General features: G+C 43.3%; 1 protein-coding gene across 3 annotated transcripts in view; it reads left to right on the top strand.

Annotated features, from left to right (window-relative positions):
- The window catches only part of PIKFYVE (phosphoinositide kinase, FYVE-type zinc finger containing), a 450,712-nt gene that overhangs the window by 224,439 nt on the left and 202,060 nt on the right, over positions 1-24,213 (top strand). For all 3 annotated transcript variants that reach the window (XM_077275690.1, XM_077275691.1, XM_077275692.1), the window contains one exon: positions 19,063-19,153. In XM_077275690.1, coding sequence (XP_077131805.1) covers positions 19,063-19,153 — 91 coding nt within the window. The remainder of the gene's footprint in view (positions 1-19,062; positions 19,154-24,213) is intronic.

Below are 24,213 nucleotides of genomic sequence, written 5' to 3'. Positions count from 1 at the left end.
AATCTCATAGTTTTAGTTGTTATACTACAAAACTTGTGACTTGTTCCCTTTAAGGGCAGAGACAGACTGCCGTATAACTCGTGCGATGATCTCATCTCATCGTGGTGCATGGATTGGCCTGGCACCTCTCCCGACGTCAGCATGACAGCGTAATGTATTTCTACGCAGCCGTCAAGCTCTGGTCAGGAAGGCAGACAGCCAATATGAGGGCTACGATACGAACCTCACACGAGTCATATGGCATTCTGTCTCTGCCCTAATAAAGTATCTTTATTGAAATTTTCCAACAGAATTAAATTAAAAAAAAAAAACATAGAAGGGAAAGGAGTGCAAAAGGGAGAATGAGGAGGGGAAAGAGGAGAAATGAAAATCCAAACAGTCGTCACCTTATTGATTAGACCTGGAAAGATAGCCTCTCTTTTTGGATGACATGCCAAGATATACATTTCTATTACACCTGAATACACCTGGGTCCAATCCCTATTACATCAAGCCCAGTCTGAGGCTCACTAGTTCCCTAGACGCAAGCCCTGACTCGTCTATCCACGAAAGCCCTAAGTTGTTCATATTAATTAATGGCACCTCTTTTCTTGTATGCCCATTTTTCCATATGAAGAAACAAGTTTATTTTTTGTTAATATCTTCCCTTTTTGTTGTGCTCTTAACAAGGTAATTTTCAGTACTTATCATATATGCAGTTTTAACTATTCTAAAACTTTTTCGCATTCTGATATGCAAATACTTTGGCTTTTTTTCAGAAATACATGTCTATTTTTCACATTTTTTTGCAACCATTAAAGACCACTAAAAACATCTTACATTGCATCCCACTTCCTCTAGAATTTATTTTGATATATTGAACTTATTTTTTCAGTATGGGTTACAAATAATAATGTAAATGTAAACTGGCAGCGTCTTTTTATGCTTTTTTTTAGTATTATTTTTACATGTTGCTTGGCTTTTTTCATTTATTTTATACAATGAGCCCCACATGCCTTTGTGTGTGTTTGTGTGGGGGGGCAGTTTAACATTCAGAAGTCTTCTTTTTTATGCAGGTTTCCACTACAACCGGGGTGGTGTATTAGCCCCAGCAGCTTCCCTCACCCTACATGATCTTGTGAGAGCTGCTTGCACTGCATTGACGTTTTAGTTCTTCACTGCAGTAACACACGTGGACTGCCTGGATGTGTAATGTATATTTTCCATCCAGAAGCCTTTAGAGTAATCGTCATTTGAATTATTTCATAAAGCAATAGAACACATGAAAATAAGGAACTTTGTAATATATGTTTATCAGAGAAATCCGTTTCTTTCCCCTCCTGGATTGATCTTTCACTCTTAATTCATGGGTAAAATAAAAATCTGTATTTAGTGAAGACCGATTTTCACATTACTGAGAGGGATGACGTTTGGTGCTTTTAAAATTCTATGGAAAGGGGAGGAGCTAGTGAGTCCCAGATATTGTTCTCCAAGTTCCATAGAACATTATAAGCACTACCTGTCATCTCTGATCTCACTAATGGAAAAACGTGTATTCACCAAGGACAAATTTTACCCATGAAACCATGTTTTTATGATTGTTGGGAATAAAACACATTTACCCCTTCTTCTTTTGTAGCAAGTTGTGCATCTTAACAAATAACTTGTGGTCATGGAGCTATTAAACTCTGGCTTTTGGTTATCGGGCATATTTTGGTGCCCTAACTTGGAGGGAGTTAATCGCGGTGAGAGATTTTCCTTAAAGGGAACCTCTCACCAGGTTTGGACGACATAAGATGCAGCCACTGCCTTTCAGGGCTTATACACAGCATTCTGTAATGTTATAGATAAGCCCCCGATCCGACCTGAAAGGTAAGGAAAATAAGTCTTATTATACTCACCCGGGGGGGCAGTCCGGTCCGATGGGTCCAGGTCTGGCCCTCCCATCCCACCCTCCTGCTTGCTTCATGGCTCCCCAGCATCCCGCTCCTGCGCAGGCATACTTATCTGCAAGCATCGGGAAAGGTCAGAGAGGCCCAGCGCCTGCGCACTGCAGTACTTTACTCTGCCCTCAACAGGGCAGATAAGTACGCCTGTGCAGTAGCGCGATGCCGGGAGCCATGAAGCAAGCAGGAGGGCGGCAATCATAAGAAGATGGGAGGTGCCGTATCCAGACCTGTGACACCCATCAGACCGGACTGTGCCCCCCCACCCCCGAGTGAGTATAATAAAGGTACCGTCACATTAAGCGACGCTGCAGCGATATAGACAACGATGCCGATCGCTGCAGCATCGCTGTTTCGTCGTTGTGTGGTCGCTGGAGAGCTGTCACACAGACAGCTCTCCAGCGACCAACGATGCCGAAGTCCCCGGGTAACCAGGGTAAACATCGGGTTACTAAGCGCAGGGCCATGCTTAGTAACCCGATGTTTACCCTGGTTACCAGTGTAAATGTAAAAAAAAAAAAAACACTACATACTTACATTCCGGTGTCTGTCGCGTCCCCCGGCGTCCGCTTCCCGGCACTGTAAGCGCCGGCCCTAAAGCAGAGCGGTGACGTCACCGCTGTGCTCTGCTTTACGGCCGGCCGGCGCTGACACAGTGCAGGGAAGCGGACGCCGGGGGACACGACAGACATCAGAAGGTGAGTATGTAGTGTTTGTTTTTTTTTTACCTTTACAATGGTAACCAGGGTAAATATCGGGTTACTAAGCGCGGCCCTGCGCTTAGTAACCCGATGTTTACCCTGGTTACAAGCGAACACATCGCTGGATCGGTGTCACACACGCCGACTCAGCGATGTCAGCGGGTGATCCAGCGACGAAATAAGGTGCTGGCCTTCTAGCTCCGACCAACAATGTCACAGCAGGATCCTGATCGCTGCTGCGTGTCAAACACAACAATATCGCTATCCAGGACGCTGCAACGTCACGGATCGCTAGCGATATCGTTGTTAAGTTGTTCAGTGTGAAGGTACCTTAAGGGTACCGTCACATTAAGCGACGCTGCAGCGATAGCGACAGCAATGCCGATCGCTGCAGCGTCGCTGTGTGGTCGCTGGAGAGCTGTCACACAGACCGCTCTCCAGCGACCAGCGATGCCGAGGTCCCCGGGTAACCAGGGTAAACATCGGGTTGCTAAGCGCAGTGCCGCGCTTAGTAACCCGATGTTTACCCTGGTTACCAGCGTAAAAGTTAAAAAAACAAACAGTACATGCTCACCTGCGCGTCCCCCAGCCTCTGCTTCCTGACACTGACTGAGCTCCGGCCCTAACAGCAGAGCGGTGACGTCACCGCTGTGCTTTCACTTTCAGTTTAGGGCCGGCGCTTTAGTGTCAGGAAGCAGAGGCTGGGAGACGCGCTGGTGAGTATGTGCTGTTTGTTTTTTTAACTTTTACGCTGGTAACCAGGGTAAACATCGGGTTACTAAGCGCGCCCCTGCGCTTAGTAACCCGATGTTTACCCTGGTTACCAGTGTAAAATATCGCTGGTATCGTCGCTTTTGCTGTCAAACACGGCGATACACGGCGACCTAGCGACCAAATAATGTGCAGACCTTCTAGCAGCGACCAGCAATTTCACAGCGGGATCCAGATCGCTGCTGCGTGTCAAATACAGCGATATCGCCATCCAGGTCGCTGCAACGTCACGGATTGCTGGCGATATCGCCTAGTGTGACGGTACCTTAAGACTTATTTTCCTTATCTTTCAGGTCAGCTGGGGGGCTTATCTACAGCATTATAGAATGCTGTTGATAAGCCCTGAAAGGCAGTGGCCATATCTTATATCGGCCAAAACTGCTGACAGGTTCCCTTTAATGTCTTTATTATTTTTTGTCATCACATAATAAATACATTGTACTTTGTGCTTTATCTTCCTCTTTTCATGGGTGGGAATCTTCTTCCTTTCTCAGTCAGCACTTATAGTCATCTTCCTTTTTGTCTACAGATAAATCCCTCCATCTATTTCAGAACTGAGAATTTTCCTTTTTTTTTTTGTAGCGCTTTATATTTGATCTCCCAATATATAATTTCTGTGTTGCCTCTATCTGTCAGTATTGATGGTGAAGTATAGTCTATGCATTGAGAATCCAACAGAATCATTTCTGTGATTATCTCTAGATTCAAATGCTGAAATACAATGTGTCCGTAAAGTCATGGTGCACGTTTGACCAATCACAGGATCTATTTATAGTGTACATTTTGGCGCCCTTTCTCTGGCCCAGTCATATCAGACCTATTCATGAGGAGAGATAACAAGAACCAATCAAGCAACACAAACTCATTTAAGCTGTTGCTGAGCCCCAAGTCAGATTAACCCCTGATAAACTGAACTCTGATTAATGCACTGCCAGGTCTGTGACATCATGCAACCACAAGCTTATGCCAGCTGTGTGGTTTTCCATGCCAGTCGAGATGTGGATGGTACACAGGAAGGTTCAGTGTGTTGTGGGGCTCGCTAAATTCAAATCCTTGACCAAAGTGCTACGTGAATATCGGCGCGTTTATAACGAAGTGCCACCACATAAGAATAATATTACTCAGTGGGATAAGCAGTTGAAGGAAACCGGCAGTTCGGTGGAGAAACCCCGTTCTGGTAGGCCATCAGTGAGTGACGAGTCTGTAGAGGCTATACGGGATAGCTACCTAAGGAGCCCTAAAAAATCTGTGCGTGCGTGTGCTTGAGAATTACACCTAAGCAAGACTACTGTTCATAAGGTGTTAAAGAAACGTCTCTGTTTTACAGGGTACAAATTGCGGCTGTTGCACGCTATCAAACCGGCGATAGACCCAAACGATGCGCATTTGCTACAGATATGCTTCATGAGATCGACAGTGATGCAAGATTTTTACAGAAGATGGTGTTTAGCAATGAGGCAACCTTCCATATCATCGCCGTAACATCCGAATGTGGGCTGCTGAACATCCTCATGCCTACGTTGAGTACGAACGTAACACCCCTAAATTGAACGTGTGGCCTGATGCATGATAAGGTGATAGGCCCATTTTTTTTTTCGCGGAGCGGTCTGTGATGGCAAACCCTTATCTTGACATGTTACATAGTTACATAGTTATTAAGGTCGAAGGAAGACTTTAAGTCCATCTAGTTCAACCCATAGCCTAACCTAACATGCCGTAACATGTTGATCCAGAGGAAGGCAAAAAAAACCCATGTGGCAAAGAGTAAGCTCCACATTGGGGAAAAAAATTCCTTCCCGACTCCACATACGGCAATCAGAATAGTTCCCTGGATCAACGCCCTATCAAGGAATCTAGTGTATATACCCGGTAACATTATACTTTTCCAGAAAGGTATCCAGTCCCTTCTTAAATTTAAGTAATGAGTCACTCATTACAACATCATACGGCAGAGAGTTCCATAGTCTCACTGCTCTTACAGTAAAGAATCCGCGTCTGTGATTATGCTTAAACCTTCTTTCCTCCAGACGTAGAGGATGCCCCCTTGTCCCTGTCTCAGGTCTATGATTAAAAAGATCATCAGAAAGGTCTTTGTACTGTCCCCTCATATATTTGTACATTAAAATAAGATCACCCCTTAGTCTTCGTTTTTCCAAACTAAATAGCCCCAAGTGTAATAACCTATCTTGGTATTGCAGACCCCCCAGTCCTCTAATAACCTTGGTCGCTCTTCTCTGCACCCGCTCCAGTTCAGCTATGTCTTTCTTATACACCGGAGACCAGAACTGTGCACAGTATTCTAAGTGTGGTCGCACTAGTGACTTGTATAGCGGTAAAATTATGTTCTCCTCATGAGCATCTATGCCTCTTTTAATGCATCCCATTATTTTATTTGCCTTTGTAGCAGCTGCCTGACACTGGCCACTGAATATGAGTTTGTCATCCACCCATACACCCAGGTCTTTTTCATTGATGGTTTTACCCAGAGTTTTAGAATTAAGCACTTAATTATACATCTTATTACTTCTACCCAAGTGCATGACCTTACATTTATGCCCATTACAGCTCATTTGCCATTTATCAGCCCAAGCTTCTAGTTTACATAAATCATCCTGTAATATAAAATTGTCCTCCCCTGTATTGATTACCCTGCAGAGTTTAGTGTCATCTGCAAATATTGAAATTCTACTCTGAATGCCCCCTACAAGGTCATTAATAAATATGTTAAAAAGAAGAGGGCCCAATACTGACCCCTGTGGTACCCCCCACTGCTAACCGCGATCCAGTCCGAGTGTGCTCCATTAATAGCCACCCTTTGTTTCCTATCCCTGAGCCAGCTCTCAATCCACTTACACATATTTTCCCCTATCCCCATTATTCTCATTTTGTGTAACAACCTTTTGTGTGGCACCGTATCAAAATCTTTTGAAAAGTCCATATACACTACATCCACTTGGTTCCCTTGGTCCAGTCCGGAACTTACCTCTTCGTAGAAGCTGATCAAATTAGTTGGAATTGTATGCAGTGTCACAATTTCCAGAAGGTGTCATCTTTTAACAGGACGGCGCTCCTCCACACTACGCCACCATAGTTCGTGAGTTTCTGGATAGAACATTCCCCCGGCAGTGGATAGGCATGGGTTCTGTCAAGCCATGGCCACCACGATCCCCTAATCTGATGCCCTTAGGCTTTTACTTTTGGAGTTATGTGAAGCAACATGTGTACATTGAAAGTATCATACACATTAATCGCTTAAAAAAGAGAATCACATACGTTATTCACTCTTGTTACACCAGACGTCCTTATCCGTGTGTGGCAAGAACTTCACTATCGTTTGGATGTGTGTATGGCAACCAGTGGAGCCCACATCGAACTGCACTGAATAGGTATGAAACTGGGAGAGTTCTTCTTTCAGTAGGACAGATTTCACATTTCTTTTGTTTTTTTTGTTGCTTTCCGGTGACTTGGTCAAAAGTGCACCATGACGTTACGGACACACTGTAGTAAAAGCCATGAGACCAGTTCATTAATCTGTAACTTTAATCAGTTCTATCACACTTTCCTAGAAGACGCTGATTTCTCTACTTTCCCAAGTAGTGAAACGTGAGCGTTTAAAGCCTGAAATCTATCTTGTTAATTACTTAACAGTCTTATGGCTGACAATGATCTAGTCATCAACATGAACAACAACTCCCTTCTCCACTCTTCTGAAGTTGACCATTTCTCCTTAAGTATATTCTAAACTTTATATAGAGTGAGTGATCTCCTGAGAAGATGAAGTCATAGAGTGATATTAAAGCCCTTACCCCATCTGCTACTAAAGATCCATAGAACCCTGTACCTTGTTAATAACAATGAAAGTTTGGGATCTCCACAGTCTACTTGAATACTTGGAATATTCTGAAATCTTGTTGTTTTCCAGTTTATTTTTGGTCCAATTCCTGGGTACTCAATAAACTTGCCATATTTCAAAAATTCATTGGGAGGTTAACTTTTTCCTGTATCGTACTCTATGCAGCTATACTCTATGCAGCTATTGTATCTTTAAAGGGAATCTCTCTGCATTCTCTTGGCTATGTAGTGGGAAGCACCATTATATATGGGTAGAAGAGAGCCTGATGATGTGTCATTAACTAGAATCTGTTTTATCAGCAGATTATCAGTAGAAGACAACTATCCTTGTGCCTCGTAGTCCAACCCAACCCACAGCTTCAATTAGCAGCTTTCTATCACTATACAATACACGGAAGGCTGTCAATCAGAGGTGTGGGCGGGATTATGCAGAGCTCAGCATTTAGAGAACTGGTGTGGGTGGGGTTATACAGAGCTCCGCATTCACAGAACTGCTAGATCTTCAGCAGAGAAAACTGCTGCACCCAAGAAACTAAATGATACATTGCTGGAATGAGGCTCCCTGTCCTTATGTCCTGCTACTGTCAGATTACATAGCAAAAACCTACTGACAGATTCCCCTTTAATGGATATCGAGTTTTTCCATTTCTTACAATATGTGGAAACTGCAAGCAATTTTTTAAAGTCCCAGCTTATTGTCGTTCTATTACCCTAATCCATAAAATACCAAGCTAATCATGCCAGGATATATTTTTTCATTACCGGTGAAAGTCAGTATTTCTCTACATTTCTGTATGGTCATTTTTTCAGTTTGAATACCGGTTTTCCTATCTCCTCATTTAATTTGTGCAGAGTTCTGATTAGCCTCCCTGTGTCATCTGTAGAAGAACAGATCATCTCACCTAGCTTCTTACTAGCTGTCATGTGTCATCTGTAGTAGAACGGATCATCTCACCTAGCTTCTGATTAGCCTCCCTGTATCATCTGTAGAAGAACGGATCATCTCACCTAGCTTCTTAATAGCCGCCCTGTGTCATCTGTAGAAGAACGGATCATCTCACCTAGCTTCTGATTAGCCTTCCTGTGTCATCTGTAGAATAATGGATCATCTCACCTAACTTCTGATTAGCCTCCCCATGTCATCTGTAGAAGAACAGATCATCTCACCTAGCTTCTGATTAGCCTCCCCATGTCATCTGTAGAAGAACAGATCATCTCACCTAGCTTCTGATTAGCGTCCTTGTGTCATCTGTAGAAGAACAGATCATCTCACCTAGCTTCTGATTAGCGTCCTTGTGTCATCTGTAGAACAGATCATCTCACCTAGCTTCCGATTAGCCTCCCCATGTCATCTGTAGAATAATGGATCATCTCGCCTAGCTTCTGATTAGTCTTCCTGTGTCATCTGTAGAAGAATGGATCATCTCGCCTAGCTTCTGATTAGCCTCCCCATGTCATCTGTAGAATAATGGATCATCTCACCTAGCTTCTGATTAGTGTCCTTGTCATCTCTAGAAGAACGGATCATCTCACCTAGCTTCTGATTAGCGTCCTTGTCATCTGCAGAAGAACGGATCATCTCACCTAGCTTCTGATTAGCCTCCCCATGTCATCTGTAGAATAATGGATCATCTCACCTAGCTTCTGATTAGCGTCCTTGTCATCTGTAGAAGAACGGATCATCGCACCTAGCTTCTGATTAGCCATCCTGTGTCAGCTGTAGAAGAATGGATCATCTCACCTAGCTTCTGATTAGCTTCCCTGTGTCATCTGTAGAATAACAGATCATCTCACCTAGCTTCTGATTAGCGTCCTTGTGTCATCTGTAGAAGAACGGATCATCGCACCTAGCTTCTGATTAGCCATCCTGTGTCAGCTGTAGAACAATGGATCATCTCACCTAGCTTCTGATTAGCTTCCCTGTGTCATCTGTAGAATAACAGATCATCTCACCTAGCTTCTGATTAGCGTCCTTGTGTCATCTGTAGAAGAACGGATCATCTCACCTAGCTTCTGATTAGCATCCTTGTGTCATCTGTAGAAGAACGGATCATCTCACCTAACTTCTGATTAGCCTCCCCATGTCATCTGTAGAATAATGGATCATCTCACCTAGCTTCTGATTAGCGTCCTTGTGTCATCTGTAGAAGAACGGATCATCTCACCTAGCTTCTGATTAGCCTTCCTGTGTCATCTGTAGAAGAATGGATCATCTCACCTAGCTTCTGATTAGCGTCCTTGTGTCTTCTGTAGAAGAACTGATCATCTCAGCTAGCTTCTGATTAGCCTCCCTGTGTCATCTGTAGAAGAACGGATCATCTCACCTAGCTTCTGATTAGCATCCTTGTGTCATCTGTAGAAGAACAGATTATCTCACCTAGCTTCTGATTAGCCTCCCCATGTCATCTGTAGAATAATGGATCATCTCACCTAGCTTCTGATTAGCATCCTTGTGCCATCTGTAGAAGAACAGATCATCTCACCTAGCTTCTGATTAGCTTTCCTGTGTCATCTGTAGAAGAACGAATCATCTCACCTAGCTTCTGATTAGCCTTCCTGTGTCATCTGTAGAAGAATGGATCATCTCACCTAGCTTCTGATTGGCGTCCTTGTGTCATCTGTAGAAGAACGGATCATCTCACCTAGCTTCTGATTAGCCTCCCTGTGTCATCTGTAGAAGAACGGATCATCTCACCTAGCTTCTGATTAGCATCCTTGTGTCATCTGTAGAAGAACGGATCATCTCACCTAGCTTCTGATTAGCCTCCCTGTGTCATCTGTGGAATATCGGATCATCTCACCTAGCTTCTGATTAGCATCCTTGTGTCATCTGTAGAAGAACGGATCATCTCACCTAGCTTCTGATTAGCCTCCCTGTGTCATCTGTGGAATATCGGATCACCTCACCTAGCTTCTGATTAGCCTCCCTGTGTCATCTGTAGAAGAATGGATCATCTCACCTAGCTTTACTCTTCTGACTAGGACACGGGGAGATCTACCCACCTTAGGCTTTGTACCACTTTAAAGAAAAAGATGAAATAACGGTCCAACAAAAAATATCCAGAAAATATATATAAACTTTATTAATCATCAACATGACCAAAGTGCAAGGAGGGAAAATGACACTAACGGAAAAATGCTGAATAAGAAAGCAGGAGGCGCGTGCCCCAGACAACGTCCCCAAGACTCATAATAGCTTAATATATAAGGTTTTGCCTTAAAAAACTAAGCAAAAATCCAAAATGAAAAAATAAAAACTAAAGAAACATAACGCAAAAACCTAAATGTGGAGTAGTCTAAGTACAATGCGGAAATAAGACAATAATGCAGTAATGTGCAGTAATCAGCAGACCACCATTGCTACAATACACAGAAGCGGCAAAAATAATACATGGTGCGAACAACCATGTTTGCAGTACTTCAATGATACACTCCTCCAGTGAAAAGCCGAAAACTGTGGTGGCTGTCAATAACTTACCGCACTTTAGGGACAATTGTGCCAGGGACCGCGCCTCCGCCCCAACGCGCGTTTCGGTAGGAACACCTTCGTTAGGGGGCAGAGATACTAAGTACACAGACGGTTTAAAAAGCACAGACACCGGAAATCAAAACCTAAAGTGCGGTAAGTTATTGACAGCCACCACAGTTTTCGGCTTTTCACTGGAGGAGTGTATCATTGAAGTACTGCAAACATGGTTGTTCGCACCATGTATTATTTTTGCCGCTTCTGTGTATTGTAGCAATGGTGGTCTGCTGATTACTGCACATTACTGCATTATTGTCTTATTTCCGCATTGTACTTAGACTACTCCACATTTAGGTTTTTGCGTTATGTTTCTTTAGTTTTTATTTTTTCATTTTGGATTTTTGCTTAGTTTTTTAAGGCAAAACCTTATATATTAAGCTATTATGAGTCTTGGGGACGTTGTCTGGGGCACGCGCCTCCTGCTTTCTTATTCAGCATTTTTCCGTTAGTGTCATTTTCCCTCCTTGCACTTTGGTCATGTTGATGATTAATAAAGTTTATATATATTTTCTGGATATTTTTTGTTGGACCGTTATTTCATCTTTTTCTTTAAAGTGGTACATGTAATTGATGATAGGCCCGGAGGGTCATGCGTCACCAGTAGTACGGATGGCCGTTTTATTATGTTTTACTATGGTGACTAGTTCTATAAGTTGTTATCCACCTTAGGCTTTGTTGTATTGATAGGTTTCCTTCTGCAAATGAGATATACAAACTTAAGTCGATATCAGAAGTTTGTGAAACGCGGTGTAAGTACAGTCCGCAATGTCTGGATGGACCGCAGGTTTTCTGACCCATAATCGGCAGCCTCCTGGGCATACGAGAGGCTGTTGAGGTGTCAGTTCAGGAGACCCACGGTCTGTTCAGATATTGCGATCCACACTCAGGACGTGTTTCACAGGCATATGAATTTGGCCTTAGAGATAGAAAACTCTACTTATCTGATTCCAGTCCCTTGTTTTTCTAGAAATGACAACTCACCTTTTGATATGTTTGTTCTATAACCAGATAAGCATCCCCATTCTTCTTGATCTTGTAGAATTATTGACAGGTGTTCTGCAAATAAACACATTTTTACCACTTTAATCCCAATCTTGTTTCCTTTATCCCTATTTATGTGGGTTAGGATTTTTCCTAGCTCTTTTCTGAAGGTTGCATTCTGTGCACTAGATGGCACCGTAGCACAACAGATCTGCAGTGCCGCGGTACAATGAAGGCTGTATGCTGTGACGGAGAAATATTTCTGCCGGTGCCAGAGGGATTCACAAACCCCATAGAAGGGGGATAAATGTACCACCAACATAAGCGTCTCTCCATTATCTGCACAATCAAGAATATTGTCTCGTTTTCTTCTTTTCAAAGTAGAAGTCTTAAGACTTGGCTAAGTGGTGTGATCTCATGATAAGAGAACTTTCTCCTGAAGGATTGCCATGATCAAAGCAGTGATGATGGCCTTTTTCCTGGAGTCTGTTCCTTTTCTTATGTCCCAGCATTTGTCATTACACCCTGTGCATTGCATTAGGTATATTTTCTCTTTTGCAGGATAATGGACTGCTGTCATTACCACAGTAATACCGTGGCCTGGCATTGTCATCTACATTTAACTCTATTATAGTTAGATTGCCCCCAGCTCATTGCTCTCTACAGTAAGTTGTGGTATTCTTTACAGGAGATCGGGTTTTCGTAGTAACGTGCTTGTACTTTTCTCTGTATTGCTTCCTTTTATTTCTTGCTGTTTTTCATGGCAGCTGGTTAAGGACCAGTCAACTCATTTCATCATTTATGAGCAGTTGTCTGTGACCTTTCATAGTCCTTTTATTTGTGTCCATCCTCTGACATTAATAGCAATACTTCATAGTTGCCATTTACAGGAAACGGTGGTCTCCCTGATTCCTGACCAGCTGATGCCTTTCCTTAGTAGCAAACCTGGTATTCTCCGCCATTCGTTGCTCTGCGATGTAAAATCTGTTTGTAGCGTATAACCTGGGACATCGGCTCCTTTGTAGATCAATGCAGTTGTCTAAAGAATGCATGAAGCTGTTATGATTCATGCCTTTTTACAAGCCTTCCTTTTTCCATTGTGTGTCATGTTTCCCTATCAAGCTAAAGCTAACATCTGGGTGCAGTGTTTGTTTTTTTCTTGTCACTATAAATCATAGCACAAATTACTGCAGAAAATGTGGAAAATTAACTTTTTGTTAGAATGCTTCTTGTAAAGGCATCCTAGAGAAAGAAGTCTGCTGTTTTATAGCATGAAATGCAATAAGCTTGGGTGGCTGTTACAGGCAATAAGTATCATTTTTAATTTGCTGTTCAGGCATGACATAAATGTACAGTAGTGTTGTGCCGTAGTCAATCTGCGATACTGCTCTTAACCAATAAAGCAAATCCGTCACCAGATTATACAATACAAACGAGATATATTTTAAAATACATTTCGTAAAGCTGATGTGCCTTACTTTAAAAAATAAATCAAATGTCTGAATAGCTGAATAATCCATTTTGACATTTTCCCTGACATTAAGATGAGCATTTTATAAATCCAGGTAGAGCTTGATTTATGTAATATCAGATGGGAAAACTTTCCAAAAACATTATACAGCCATTTGCCATGGATTTCAAAAGCAGATACACCAGCCTTGTCAGGTCTACGATATCTGTTTATTGGGAAATCAGCTGACAGATTCTCTTCACTGTAGTCCCTAAGTAGTTGCCCATTTCTTTAGGATATATGTAGTATGTAATTAATTTATTTATATTGACACATTGTTTTCTATTGGAAAGTGAAATTTCTAATTAATGACGGTATGTCCTGGCTTCAAATCAGATGATAAATTACTTCACATACACTACCGTTCAGAAGTTTAAGGTCACTTAGAAATTTCCTTATTTTTGAAAGAAAAGTACATTTTGTTCCAATGAAGCTAACATTAAATGCTTCAGAAATACACTCTATACATTGTTAATGTGGTAAATGACTATTCTAGCTGCAAACATCTGGTTTGTAATGCAATATCTTCATAGGTGCATAGAGGCCCATTTACAACAACCATCACTCCAGTGCTACCAAAAGATGAGTAACTAGTACTCACAGACCACTATAACCACTATAACACAACCAATATAAAATCAATACAAATTTATTGAAAAAATATTTTAAAAGTACATATCATACCATGTGAGGATCTCAAAAGGAATCAGTCAAAGTTCCATATACACAGTGGAAATATTACATTAGATATAACTAAGCATTTAAAGTATGTGTAAGTCTATATATGTCCCATATGAGGCTTCTCAGAGACACCCTTTAAGGTTATTTTCAATATATTACTGCCCGGATGGTGAGAATTCATCATTAAGAACATCCAGAGTGTGACACTCTCCTTGAGAAAGCACGTAGGCGAAACGCGCGTCGGGGCGTTCCTGCCAGTGGTACACAGAATGTTTAAGCATTGATTTACTTTAATATACCTCTGGATGTTCTTAATGATGAATTCTCACCATCCAGGCAGTAATATATTGAAAATAACCTTAAAGGGTGTCTCTGAGAAGCCTCATATGGGACATATATAGACTTATACATACTTTAAATGCTTAGTTATATGTAATGTAATATTTCCACTGTGTGTATATGGAACTTTGACTGATTCCTTTTGAGATCCTCACATGGTATGATATGTACTTTTAAAAATATTTTTTCAATAAATTTGTATTGATTTTATATTTGTTGTGTTATAGTGGTCTGTGAGTACTAGTTACTCATCTTTTGGTAGCAATATTTAATTGTCCACTATTTGTGATTTTGTTGGATACTATCAATGGAGAAGTAGTTACAATAATGCTTCTGGCTGAGATTAGTTATTTTTGCTTTTTGTATCTGTATTTTGAACCATCACTCCAGTGTTCTTATGGCACTTTGTGTTTGCTAACTGTGTAAGAAGGCTAATGGATGGTTAGAATACCCTTGAAAACCCTTGTGCAAGTACGTCAGCACAGCTGAAAACAGTTGATTAGAGAACAGTTGATTAGATGCTGATTAGAGAACCTATAAACCTGACCTTCCTTTGAGCTAGTTGAGAATCTGGATCATAACATTTGCTGGTTCCATTAAACTCTCAAAATGGCCAGAAAAAAAGAACTTTCATGTGAAACTCGACAGTCTATTCTTGTTTTTAGAAATTAAGGCTATTCCATGCGAGAAATTGCCAAGAAACTGAATATTTCCTACAACAGTGTGTACTTCTCCCTTCAGAGGAGAGCAAACATAGGCTCTAACCAGAGTAGAAAGAGAAGTGGGAGGCCCCACTGCACAACTGAGCAACAAGACAAGTACATTAGAGTCTGTAGTTTGAGAAATTGAAGCCTCACAGGACCTCAACTGGCAGCTTCATTAAATAGTACATGCAAAACGCCAGTGTCAATGTCTACAGTGAAGAGGCGACTCCGGGATTTTGGCCTTCAGGGCAGAGTGGCAAAGAAAAAGCCATATCTGAGACTGGCTAATAAAAGGAAAAGATGAATATGGGCAAAAGAACAGAGACATTGGACAGAGGAAGATTGGAAAAAAGTGTTATGGACAGACGAATCCAAGTTTGAGGTGTTTGGATCACACAGAAGAACATTTGTGAGATGCAGAGCAACTGAAAAGATGCTGGAAAAGTGCCTGATGCCATCTGTCAAGCATGGTGGGGGAAATGTGATGGTCTGGGGTTGCTTTGGTGCTGGTAAAGTGGGAGATTTGTTCAAGGTAAAAGGGATATTAAATAAGGAAGGCTATCACTCCATTTTGCAACGCCATGCCATACTCTGTGGACAGTGCTTGATTGGAGCCAATTTCATCCTACAACAGGACAATGACCCAAAGCACACCTCCAAATTATGCAAGAACTATTTAGGGAAGAAGCAGGCAGCTGGTATTCTATCTGTAATGGAGTGGCCAGTGCAGTCACCAGATCTCAACCCCATTGAGCTTTTGTGGGAGCAGCTTGACCGTATGGTACGCAAAAAGTGCCCATCAAGCCAAACCAACTTGTGGGAGGGGCTTCTGGACGCATGGGGTGAAATTTCTTCAGATTACCTCCGCAAATTAACTGCTAGAATGCCAAAGGTCTGCAATGCTGTAATTGCTGCAAAGGGAGCATTCTTTGACGAAAGCAAAGTTTGCAGGAGAAAATTATTTCAAATACAAATCTTTTTTTCAAACCTTGTCAATGTCTGGACTAGATTTTAAATTCATTTGATTAATAAAAGAATGAGTTTTCATGCAAAACACAATTGTCTGGGTGACCCTAAACGGTAGTGTAGTTCATTAGAAGACAGCAGTAAAAGAGGCCTCTTCTTCCCTCAGCAGCCCTGATAGCTCCAGTATTAAATCAGAAAGACATAGTGGACAGTAGTGTGGGCTGCCTCTTCTTACCTCACCAGCCATGATATCTCCAGTATTAGATCATACAGACATAGTGGACACCAAAGAAAAGATGGACACCAAAGCTAAGAATAACAATTTATTGAAAACCATTAAAAACAGTAAAAAACTGCACAAATGAAATAGGTAACAAGAAAAAATATACAAAAAGTATATAGAAGAAAGGCAACACTAGTGCCGCATACAAAATACAACCTGCTAAATAGCAGAGTAACATGAAAAGGGAGGAGGTGTGCCATAAGGTAACCAATAAATACATATAAATACTATGAAATATTCATGGTGGCACACATCCAGTAAGATGTCCAGCAACAATAGGATATTTACTCATACGTAGAAGGCAGGTACAGGGGGACAATGAGTGTGCATGTAAGTAACAAGAAAATAAGGTGCCTCATGTGAAATACAATGTGGCATAGGAGCCCTATGTATCTATAACACATGTGTGCAAATATACCGGGGAAAATCCCATAAACACATATGAGTAGAGCCGTATTATACTTACAAGAAGTAGAAAGGTTGTGAGCACACGCAGAGTCCCACCCTGTAACGGTATGCGGAAAGAGGAGCCCCGACGCGCGTTTCGCAAATATTGCTTCCTCGGGGGGCGCCCTGAGTAAATATCCTATTGTTGCTGGACATCTTACTGGATGTGTGCCACCATGAATATTTAATAGTATTTATATGTATTGGTTACCTTATGGCACACCTCCTCCCTTTTCATGTTACTCTGCTATTTAGCAGGTTGTATTTTGTATGCGGCACTAGTGTTGCCTTTCTTCTATATTCTTTTTGTATATTTTTTCTTGTTACCTATTTCATTTGTGCAGTTTTTTACTGTTTTTAATGGTTTTCAATAAATTGTTATTCTTAGCTTTGGTGTCCATCTTTTCTTTGGTGTACTATATATTTTGATGGCGGAGCATTTATTTTGAGTGCCCTCTCTATAGGTTGAGACATAGTGGACAGTAGTGTGGGCAGCCTCTTCTTCCCTCAGCAGCCCTGATAGCTCCAGTATTAAATCAGAAAGACATAGTGGACAGTAGTGTGGGCAGCCTTTTCTTGCCTCAGCAGCCCTGGTATCGCCAGTATTAGATCAGAAAGACAGGGTGAGGCCTCTTCTTACCTCAGCAGCTCTGGTATCTCCAGTATTAGATCAGAATATCCACATGTTCCAACACATTCTACTACCCAGGCTCACAGTCACCTGTCCCAATAACATTTGTCATGTAACAAGCCTGCAACCATTTTAATGTACTAAAGTGATTGTCTCCCTAGGGAAAACAAGTGTGAATTGCTATTTAAAGGTGTTTAGGAATTTTATTACTTTTATTTCTTTTTTTCTATTCCTAAATAATCCCTCTAAATAGAATTACAAAACCTCAATCCTGCTCCACCTCTGTCTCGAAATGTTGTAAGTGACTTCATTCATATCACCGACTCCCATGGATGGTCTTATGCTTTTTTTTACCTTACAATCCGGTACAGTGGCGAACATTTAGTATTAATGTATCAATTCAAAAACAGCAGAAAAAAGGCAGCAATCTTTACCTGCCCAGGCCTCCAAACAATTGCACGATCAGGATGCAGCGGACCCATGTAGTTAAGATGGCGGCAACACAGGTGAAAAAATACCGATGAGACCACCACTCTCTGCCTACCAATCCATGGTGGGGGTGATTGCTTGGTATATTAATGCACAATAGAGGCTTGTATAGGGCGCTGTTCACATACAGGTGATGCACAGCATCCAGGTTAGCAGCCTATTAGTGACGCCCATACTATTAGATCAGGCGGGCTGCCAGCGCTATCCAAATGCATCCCATCTGGACAGACACCAAAGTTTACAAGACCAAATGGGCCTAGCTGCACCCCGAAAAGTAAAGCACAGAAAGTACATATAAATATATGTGAGGTATTAGTCGATATTTTGGCCAATATATGTAAGGTTGCAACCCGCGTCAAGGGTCTTCACGCTTGTGAGTCCTATCACTTAATGTATCATTTCCTTATAGAGATTAATATTTTCTTGTTCTGCTGTTGAAACTCTTCCAGGTGGAAATTGCATCCCTAGCGGTTGTCATACGTGATACTCAGCAGTGGCTGATTAAACTCACCTTTTGTTTCTGTACTGACTGAACGTGTGAACAGAACACCAGTGTACCTTAGAAGGCTCTGTTCACATGTTGCATTTTTTTCCACCTTTTTGGTGCCAAAACCTGATGAAGTAGAATCAGATTTTTTTATATGCACTAAATTTTCAACACAAGAGACGAATGTACCCTGACAAAAATGCAGCAAAAGCTAAGCAATACCTGCTTTTTTGCTGCAAGTTTCTTGCTGCAAAGATAGCCGATTTTGCAAAAAATAACCCCAAAGCACCAAAAACGCAATGTGGGAACATAGCCTTCGTTTCTGAGCAGCAGCTTGTCATATTTTTGCAAATGGCCAGTGAAAATAAACAGAAAATGCCAAGGAAAAGGAAAATGTAAGGAAAAAAGAAGCGATCACCAAGTTTGCTGATATGTGAGCCTCTTTACATTTTGGGTTACCGTAATAAATACATTTATTGTAAGACTGTATATGTCCAAATGTACGAAGGCAGACACTTGTGCTTGGTTCATTCACGCTTCCTGTATTAGCAGACAGACCCCCAACTACCTTACATTTATCAACTATTGTGTCTTCTGTGGGACGACATCTGTCATTTTAGGAGGAGGTGAAGCAGGCTGAATTCTAAGCCTGGTAAATCTTTAATATTTGACTGCAGAATGCTCATGTTCATTCTTCCTGTATAACTAGGAATCTCATCTAACCAGACACGGTGACTATTTTAATACATCTTTTATTTTTCATTGCAAGGTTGCAAGACCTTTTCCAGCAAGAAAAGGGCCGTAAGCGTCCGTCTGTGCCCGCTAGTCCTGGGAGAATGAGGCAAGGAGACGAGCCCAAGGTAACTTGTTTCTATACACCGAGCCCGCAGATTGCGGACATGTCCCTTTGCCCCTGGTTGCATTCTTACAGGGGATCAGGGTTTAGTTGTTCCGGCCAGGGGTTAGCGGGGCTAGATTTGTGCAGAGTGCCTGTTCACACCATTACTGATGTCCGCCTGCAAGGATTTAATATTACAGAAGCCGAGCCGTGTTTGGAGCAGTCAGTCCTATCTCACCCCGGGATTTAGACGCTTAATACCAGGTGTCGCTGCTTTCCCCATTGCGTCTCCTCACTCTACATTTGCAGAATCATTTTGACAGTCGGATTTTTTGCTCAATTGCCAGGAAAAAAAGTGGCCAGGCTGCAGTGCCATGTAAGCATTGCTGAAGCCAAACTCCCACATAAGGATTGTTCACAGTGCAGAAACGCTTTCTGCCATGTAAATCCTTCTTTTCCTTGATATATTGTGTATTGACCAAGACCATTTTATCTTCCACCATTAAAGCCTTCACAGAGCTTCTTCTTTCCCTTATATTTCGCAGATGCTTCATGGCAGAGCTTGATCTGTCACTTGATCTGTCATGTTTCTTTGCTCACTATCTGTTACACCAATATACGAGCCATTATTCTGTGGACACATGCTACAGTGACAAAGCCAGCAAAGAATGGGAATGCGAGGCATTGGTCTGGCATAATCATTAGATGATGATCTGCTGGCTAAGCACTTTGTGGAGCGTTCATAAATTTTAATGCAGCTTCCTCTGCTTTATTGTGAAATGATGCTATCCATAATGTGTGTAGTGTACGATCTTATTTTATTTATTCTGCTGTAAACCAACAAGATAATGAAATGGGAAACAAAAATGCTTGTATGCGCCACTCTTCAAGTAACGTTGGATAATTGTAAAATATCATTTGCATGTAGTGGATATTATGAAGTAGCCTGGAGGTGCCACATCCTGCGCTAAGATGCTGCGTGTAGGCTGGAGCTGCTGTGTCCTGCGCTGAGGTGCTGCGTCTAGCCTAGAGCTGCCGCGTCCTGCACTGAGGTGCTGCGTCTACCCTGGAGCTGCCGCATCCTGCACTGAAGTGCTGCATCTAGCCTGGAGCTGCCGCAACCTGTGTTGAGGTGCTGCGTCTAGCCTGGAGCTGCCGCGTCCTGCACTGAGGTGCTGCGTCTAGCCTGGAGCTGCCGCATCCTGCGCTGAGGTGCTGTGTCTAGCCTGGAGCTGCCGCGTACTGCGTTGAGGTCATGGGTCTAGCCTGGAGCTGTCACGTCCTTCACTGAGGTGCTGCGTCTATTCTGGAGCTGTCACGTCCTGCACTGAGATGCTGTGTCTAGCCTGGAGCTGCCACATCCTGCACTGAGGTGCTGCGTCTACCCTGGAGCTGCCGCGTCCTGCGCTGAGGTGCTACATCTAGCCTGGAGCTGCCGTGTGCTGCGCTGAGGTGCTGCATGTAGCCTGGAGCTGCCGCGTCCTGCGCTGAGGTGCTGCATCTAGCCTGGAGCTGCCGTGTGCTGCGCTGAGGTGCTGCATGTAGCCTGGAGCTGCCACGTCCTGCGCGGAGGTGCTGTGTCTAGGCTGGAGCTTCTGTGTCCTGCGCTGAGGTGCTGCGTCTAGCCTGGAGCTGCCGCGTCCTGCGCTGAGGTGCTACATCTAGCCTGGAGCTGCCGTGTGCTGCGCTGAGGTGCTGCATGTAGCCTGGAGCTGCCGCGTCCTGCGCTGAGGTGCTGCATCTAGCCTGGAGCTGCCGTGTGCTGCGCTGAGGTGCTGCATGTAGCCTGGAGCTGCCACGTCCTGCGCGGAGGTGCTGTGTCTAGGCTGGAGCTGCCGTGTCCTGCGCTGAGGTGCTGCGTCTAGCCTAGAGCTGCCGCGTCCTGCGCTGAGGTGCTGCGTCTACCCTGGAGCTGCCGCATCCTGCACTGAAGTGCTGCATCTAGCCTGGAGCTGCCGCAACCTGTGTTGAGGTGCTGCGTCTAGCCTGGAGCTGCCGCGTCCTGCACTGAGGTGCTGCGTCTAGCCTGGAGCTGCCGCATCCTGCGCTGAGGTGCTGTGTCTAGCCTGGAGCTGCCGCGTACTGCGTTGAGGTCATGGGTCTAGCCTGGAGCTGTCACGTCCTTCACTGAGGTGCTGCGTCTATTCTGGAGCTGTCACGTCCTGCACTGAGATGCTGTGTCTAGCCTGGAGCTGCCACATCCTGCACTGAGGTGCTGCGTCTACCCTGGAGCTGCCGCGTCGTGTACTGAGGTACTGCGTCTATCCTGGAGCTGCCGCGTCCTGCGCTAAGATGCCGTGTCTAGCCTGGAGCTGCCGCGACCTGCGCTGAGGTGCTGCGTCTAGCCTGGAGCTGTCGCATCCTGCGCTGAGGTGCTGCGTCTAGCCTGGAGCTGCTGCGTCCTGCGCTGAGGTGCTGTGTCTAGGCTGGAGCTTCTGTGTCCTGCGCTGAGGTGCTGCGTCTAGCCTGGAGCTGCCGCGTCCTGCGCTGAGGTGCTACATCTAGCCTGGAGCTGCCGTGTGCTGCGCTGAGGTGCTGCATGTAGCCTGGAGCTGCCGCGTCCTGCGCTGAGGTGCTGCATCTAGCCTGGAGCTGCCGTGTGCTGCGCTGAGGTGCTGCATGTAGCCTGGAGCTGCCACGTCCTGCGCGGAGGTGCTGTGTCTAGGCTGGAGCTGCCGTGTCCTGCGCTGAGGTGCTGCGTCTAGCCTGGAGCTGCCATGTCTTGCATTGACATGTGCGAGCAGCTCTGTAAAGTGTAGCAGTAGAATGCTGGATAGATTGCTTTGTGCTCGCACTATTTCTATACTCTACATCTGCTCTTTTTTATGTCCCTGCTCCAAACAATGTAGATGAGGAGCATCAGGTCCTTAAGACAAACAGTTTTATCTTTATAGGTTACTAGATGGTGGCCTGATTCTAACGCATCGGGAATTCTAGAATATGTATGTATATATATATATAACAGCCACATAGTATATAGCACAGGCCACGTAGTATATAGGAGCCATGTAGTATATAGCAGACAAATAGTACGTGGCCTGTGCTATATACACAGTGTTCCAAATTATTATGCAAATAATATTTCCTCCTATTTTCTCTAAATTACCTATCTGAATTGCAGTCATTGTTATTTTCCAGTCATCTACTATTCTAGTATAATTGCAATGTTTTGGAACAAACTGCCTATGAAAACAGTATCTTTTAAAAAAAAATTAAACACTCAAAATGCATGTTCCAAATTATTATGCGCAGCAGAGTTTTCAATCTTTTTTGTTTTAATTTTGAACAAAAAAGTGGTCCATTGTGAAGTTATAAGCATTATCCGCTTATTACAAAATGAAATCAAACAGTTTTCAAGTGAAAACTTTATTCTAGGTGATGTTACATTTGCACATAGGACCCCTTGTTCGAAAGAAGCTTCTGAACTCTCTCGTCCATTGAAGTTGTCAGTTTTCGGATGGTTTCTGCTTCAATTGTTTTGCATATGGACAGAATACCCTCCCAGAGCTGTTGCTTAGATGTGAACTGCCTCCCGCCATCATAGACACTCCTTTTGATGATGCTCCAGAGGTTCTCAATGGGGTTGAGGTCAGGGGAAGATGGTGGCCACACCATAAGTTTGTCCTCTTTTATGCCCATAGCAGCCAGAGATGCAGATGTGTTTTTTGCAGCATGAGACGGTGCATTATCATGCATGAAAACGATCTTGCTGCGGAAAGCACGGTTCTTCCTCTTGAACCATGGCAGGAAGTGTTGTTTTAGAAACTCCACATTGATTACGGAGTTCATCTTTACCCCTTCAGGGATCATAAAGGGGCCGACAATCTCTCTCCCCATGATTCCAGCCCAAAACATTACTCCACCTCCTCCTTGTTGGCGCCTTAGCCGTGTTTTCATGGGGTGTCCATCAACCAGCCATCCTCCACTCCATCCATCTGGACCATCGAGCGTTACACGGCACTCATCGGTGAACAAAACAGTTTGGAAGTCAGTCTTCATGTATCGTTTGGCCCACTGGAGCCGTTTCTGCTTGTGTGCAGTGGATAGAGGTGATCGACAGGATGGCTTACGCACAGCTGCAAACCTCTGAAGGACCCTGCATCTTGTTCTGGGGATGTTGGAGGCACCAGCAGCTTCAAAAACTTGTCTGCTGCTATGACAAGGCATTTTTGCAGCTGCTCTTTTAACCTTACGCAATTGCCTGTTGCAAAGAGTCCTCAATTTTTCCTTATCAGCACGCACACGTGTGTGCTGGGAATCGGCTACATACTTCTTGATTGTGCGATGATCACGATGAAGTGTCTTGGCAATGTTGATTGTAGTCATGCCTTGACCTAAATACTCCACAATTTGTTGCTTCTCAGCAGCCGACACATCCTTTTTCTTTCCCATTTTGGCAAAAAATGTAGGCTGCTTAATAATGTGGAACAGCCTTCTTAAGTAGTCTTGCCTTTATTTTGACACACCTGCCAAACTAATGTGCACAGGTATCTGCAATTGCTTTCAGTGATATAAAGAGCCCTGACACACATCACCATCAATGAGTTTAAATGACAAACAAAAAATTTCTAACCTTATCACTCCTAAACTCTTTGTGCATAATAATTTAGAACACAGTGTACTATGTGGCTGCTATATACATACATACATACATACATACATATTTTAGAATACCCGATGCGTTAATACAGGCCACGCAATATATAACAGTATATTATACAATATATATACAATATATATACAATATATAAGACAAGCCACACAGTATATAACACAGCCCACGTAGCATATAACACAGGCCAAACAGTATATAACACACCCCACGTACTATATAACAGCCCATGCAGTATATAGCAGCCACGCAGTATGTAACACAGGGGACGCAGTATATAGCAGCTACGCAGTAAATAACACAGGCCACGTAATATATAGCACAGCCCATGCAGTACAAAACACAGCCCACATAGTATATAGCACAGCCCACGCAGTATATAGCATAGCCCACATAGTATCTAACACTGGCCACGTAGTATATAGCAGCCACGCGGTATATAACACAGGCACACAGGCGATGTATATAGC

This window comes from Ranitomeya variabilis, chromosome 7 (genome assembly GCF_051348905.1).
Source record: "Ranitomeya variabilis isolate aRanVar5 chromosome 7, aRanVar5.hap1, whole genome shotgun sequence".
NCBI classification, from domain to species: domain Eukaryota; kingdom Metazoa; phylum Chordata; class Amphibia; order Anura; family Dendrobatidae; genus Ranitomeya; species Ranitomeya variabilis.
The sequence above is the reverse complement of the archived record's forward strand: the minus strand, read 5'-3'. Positions and strand labels throughout refer to the sequence as shown.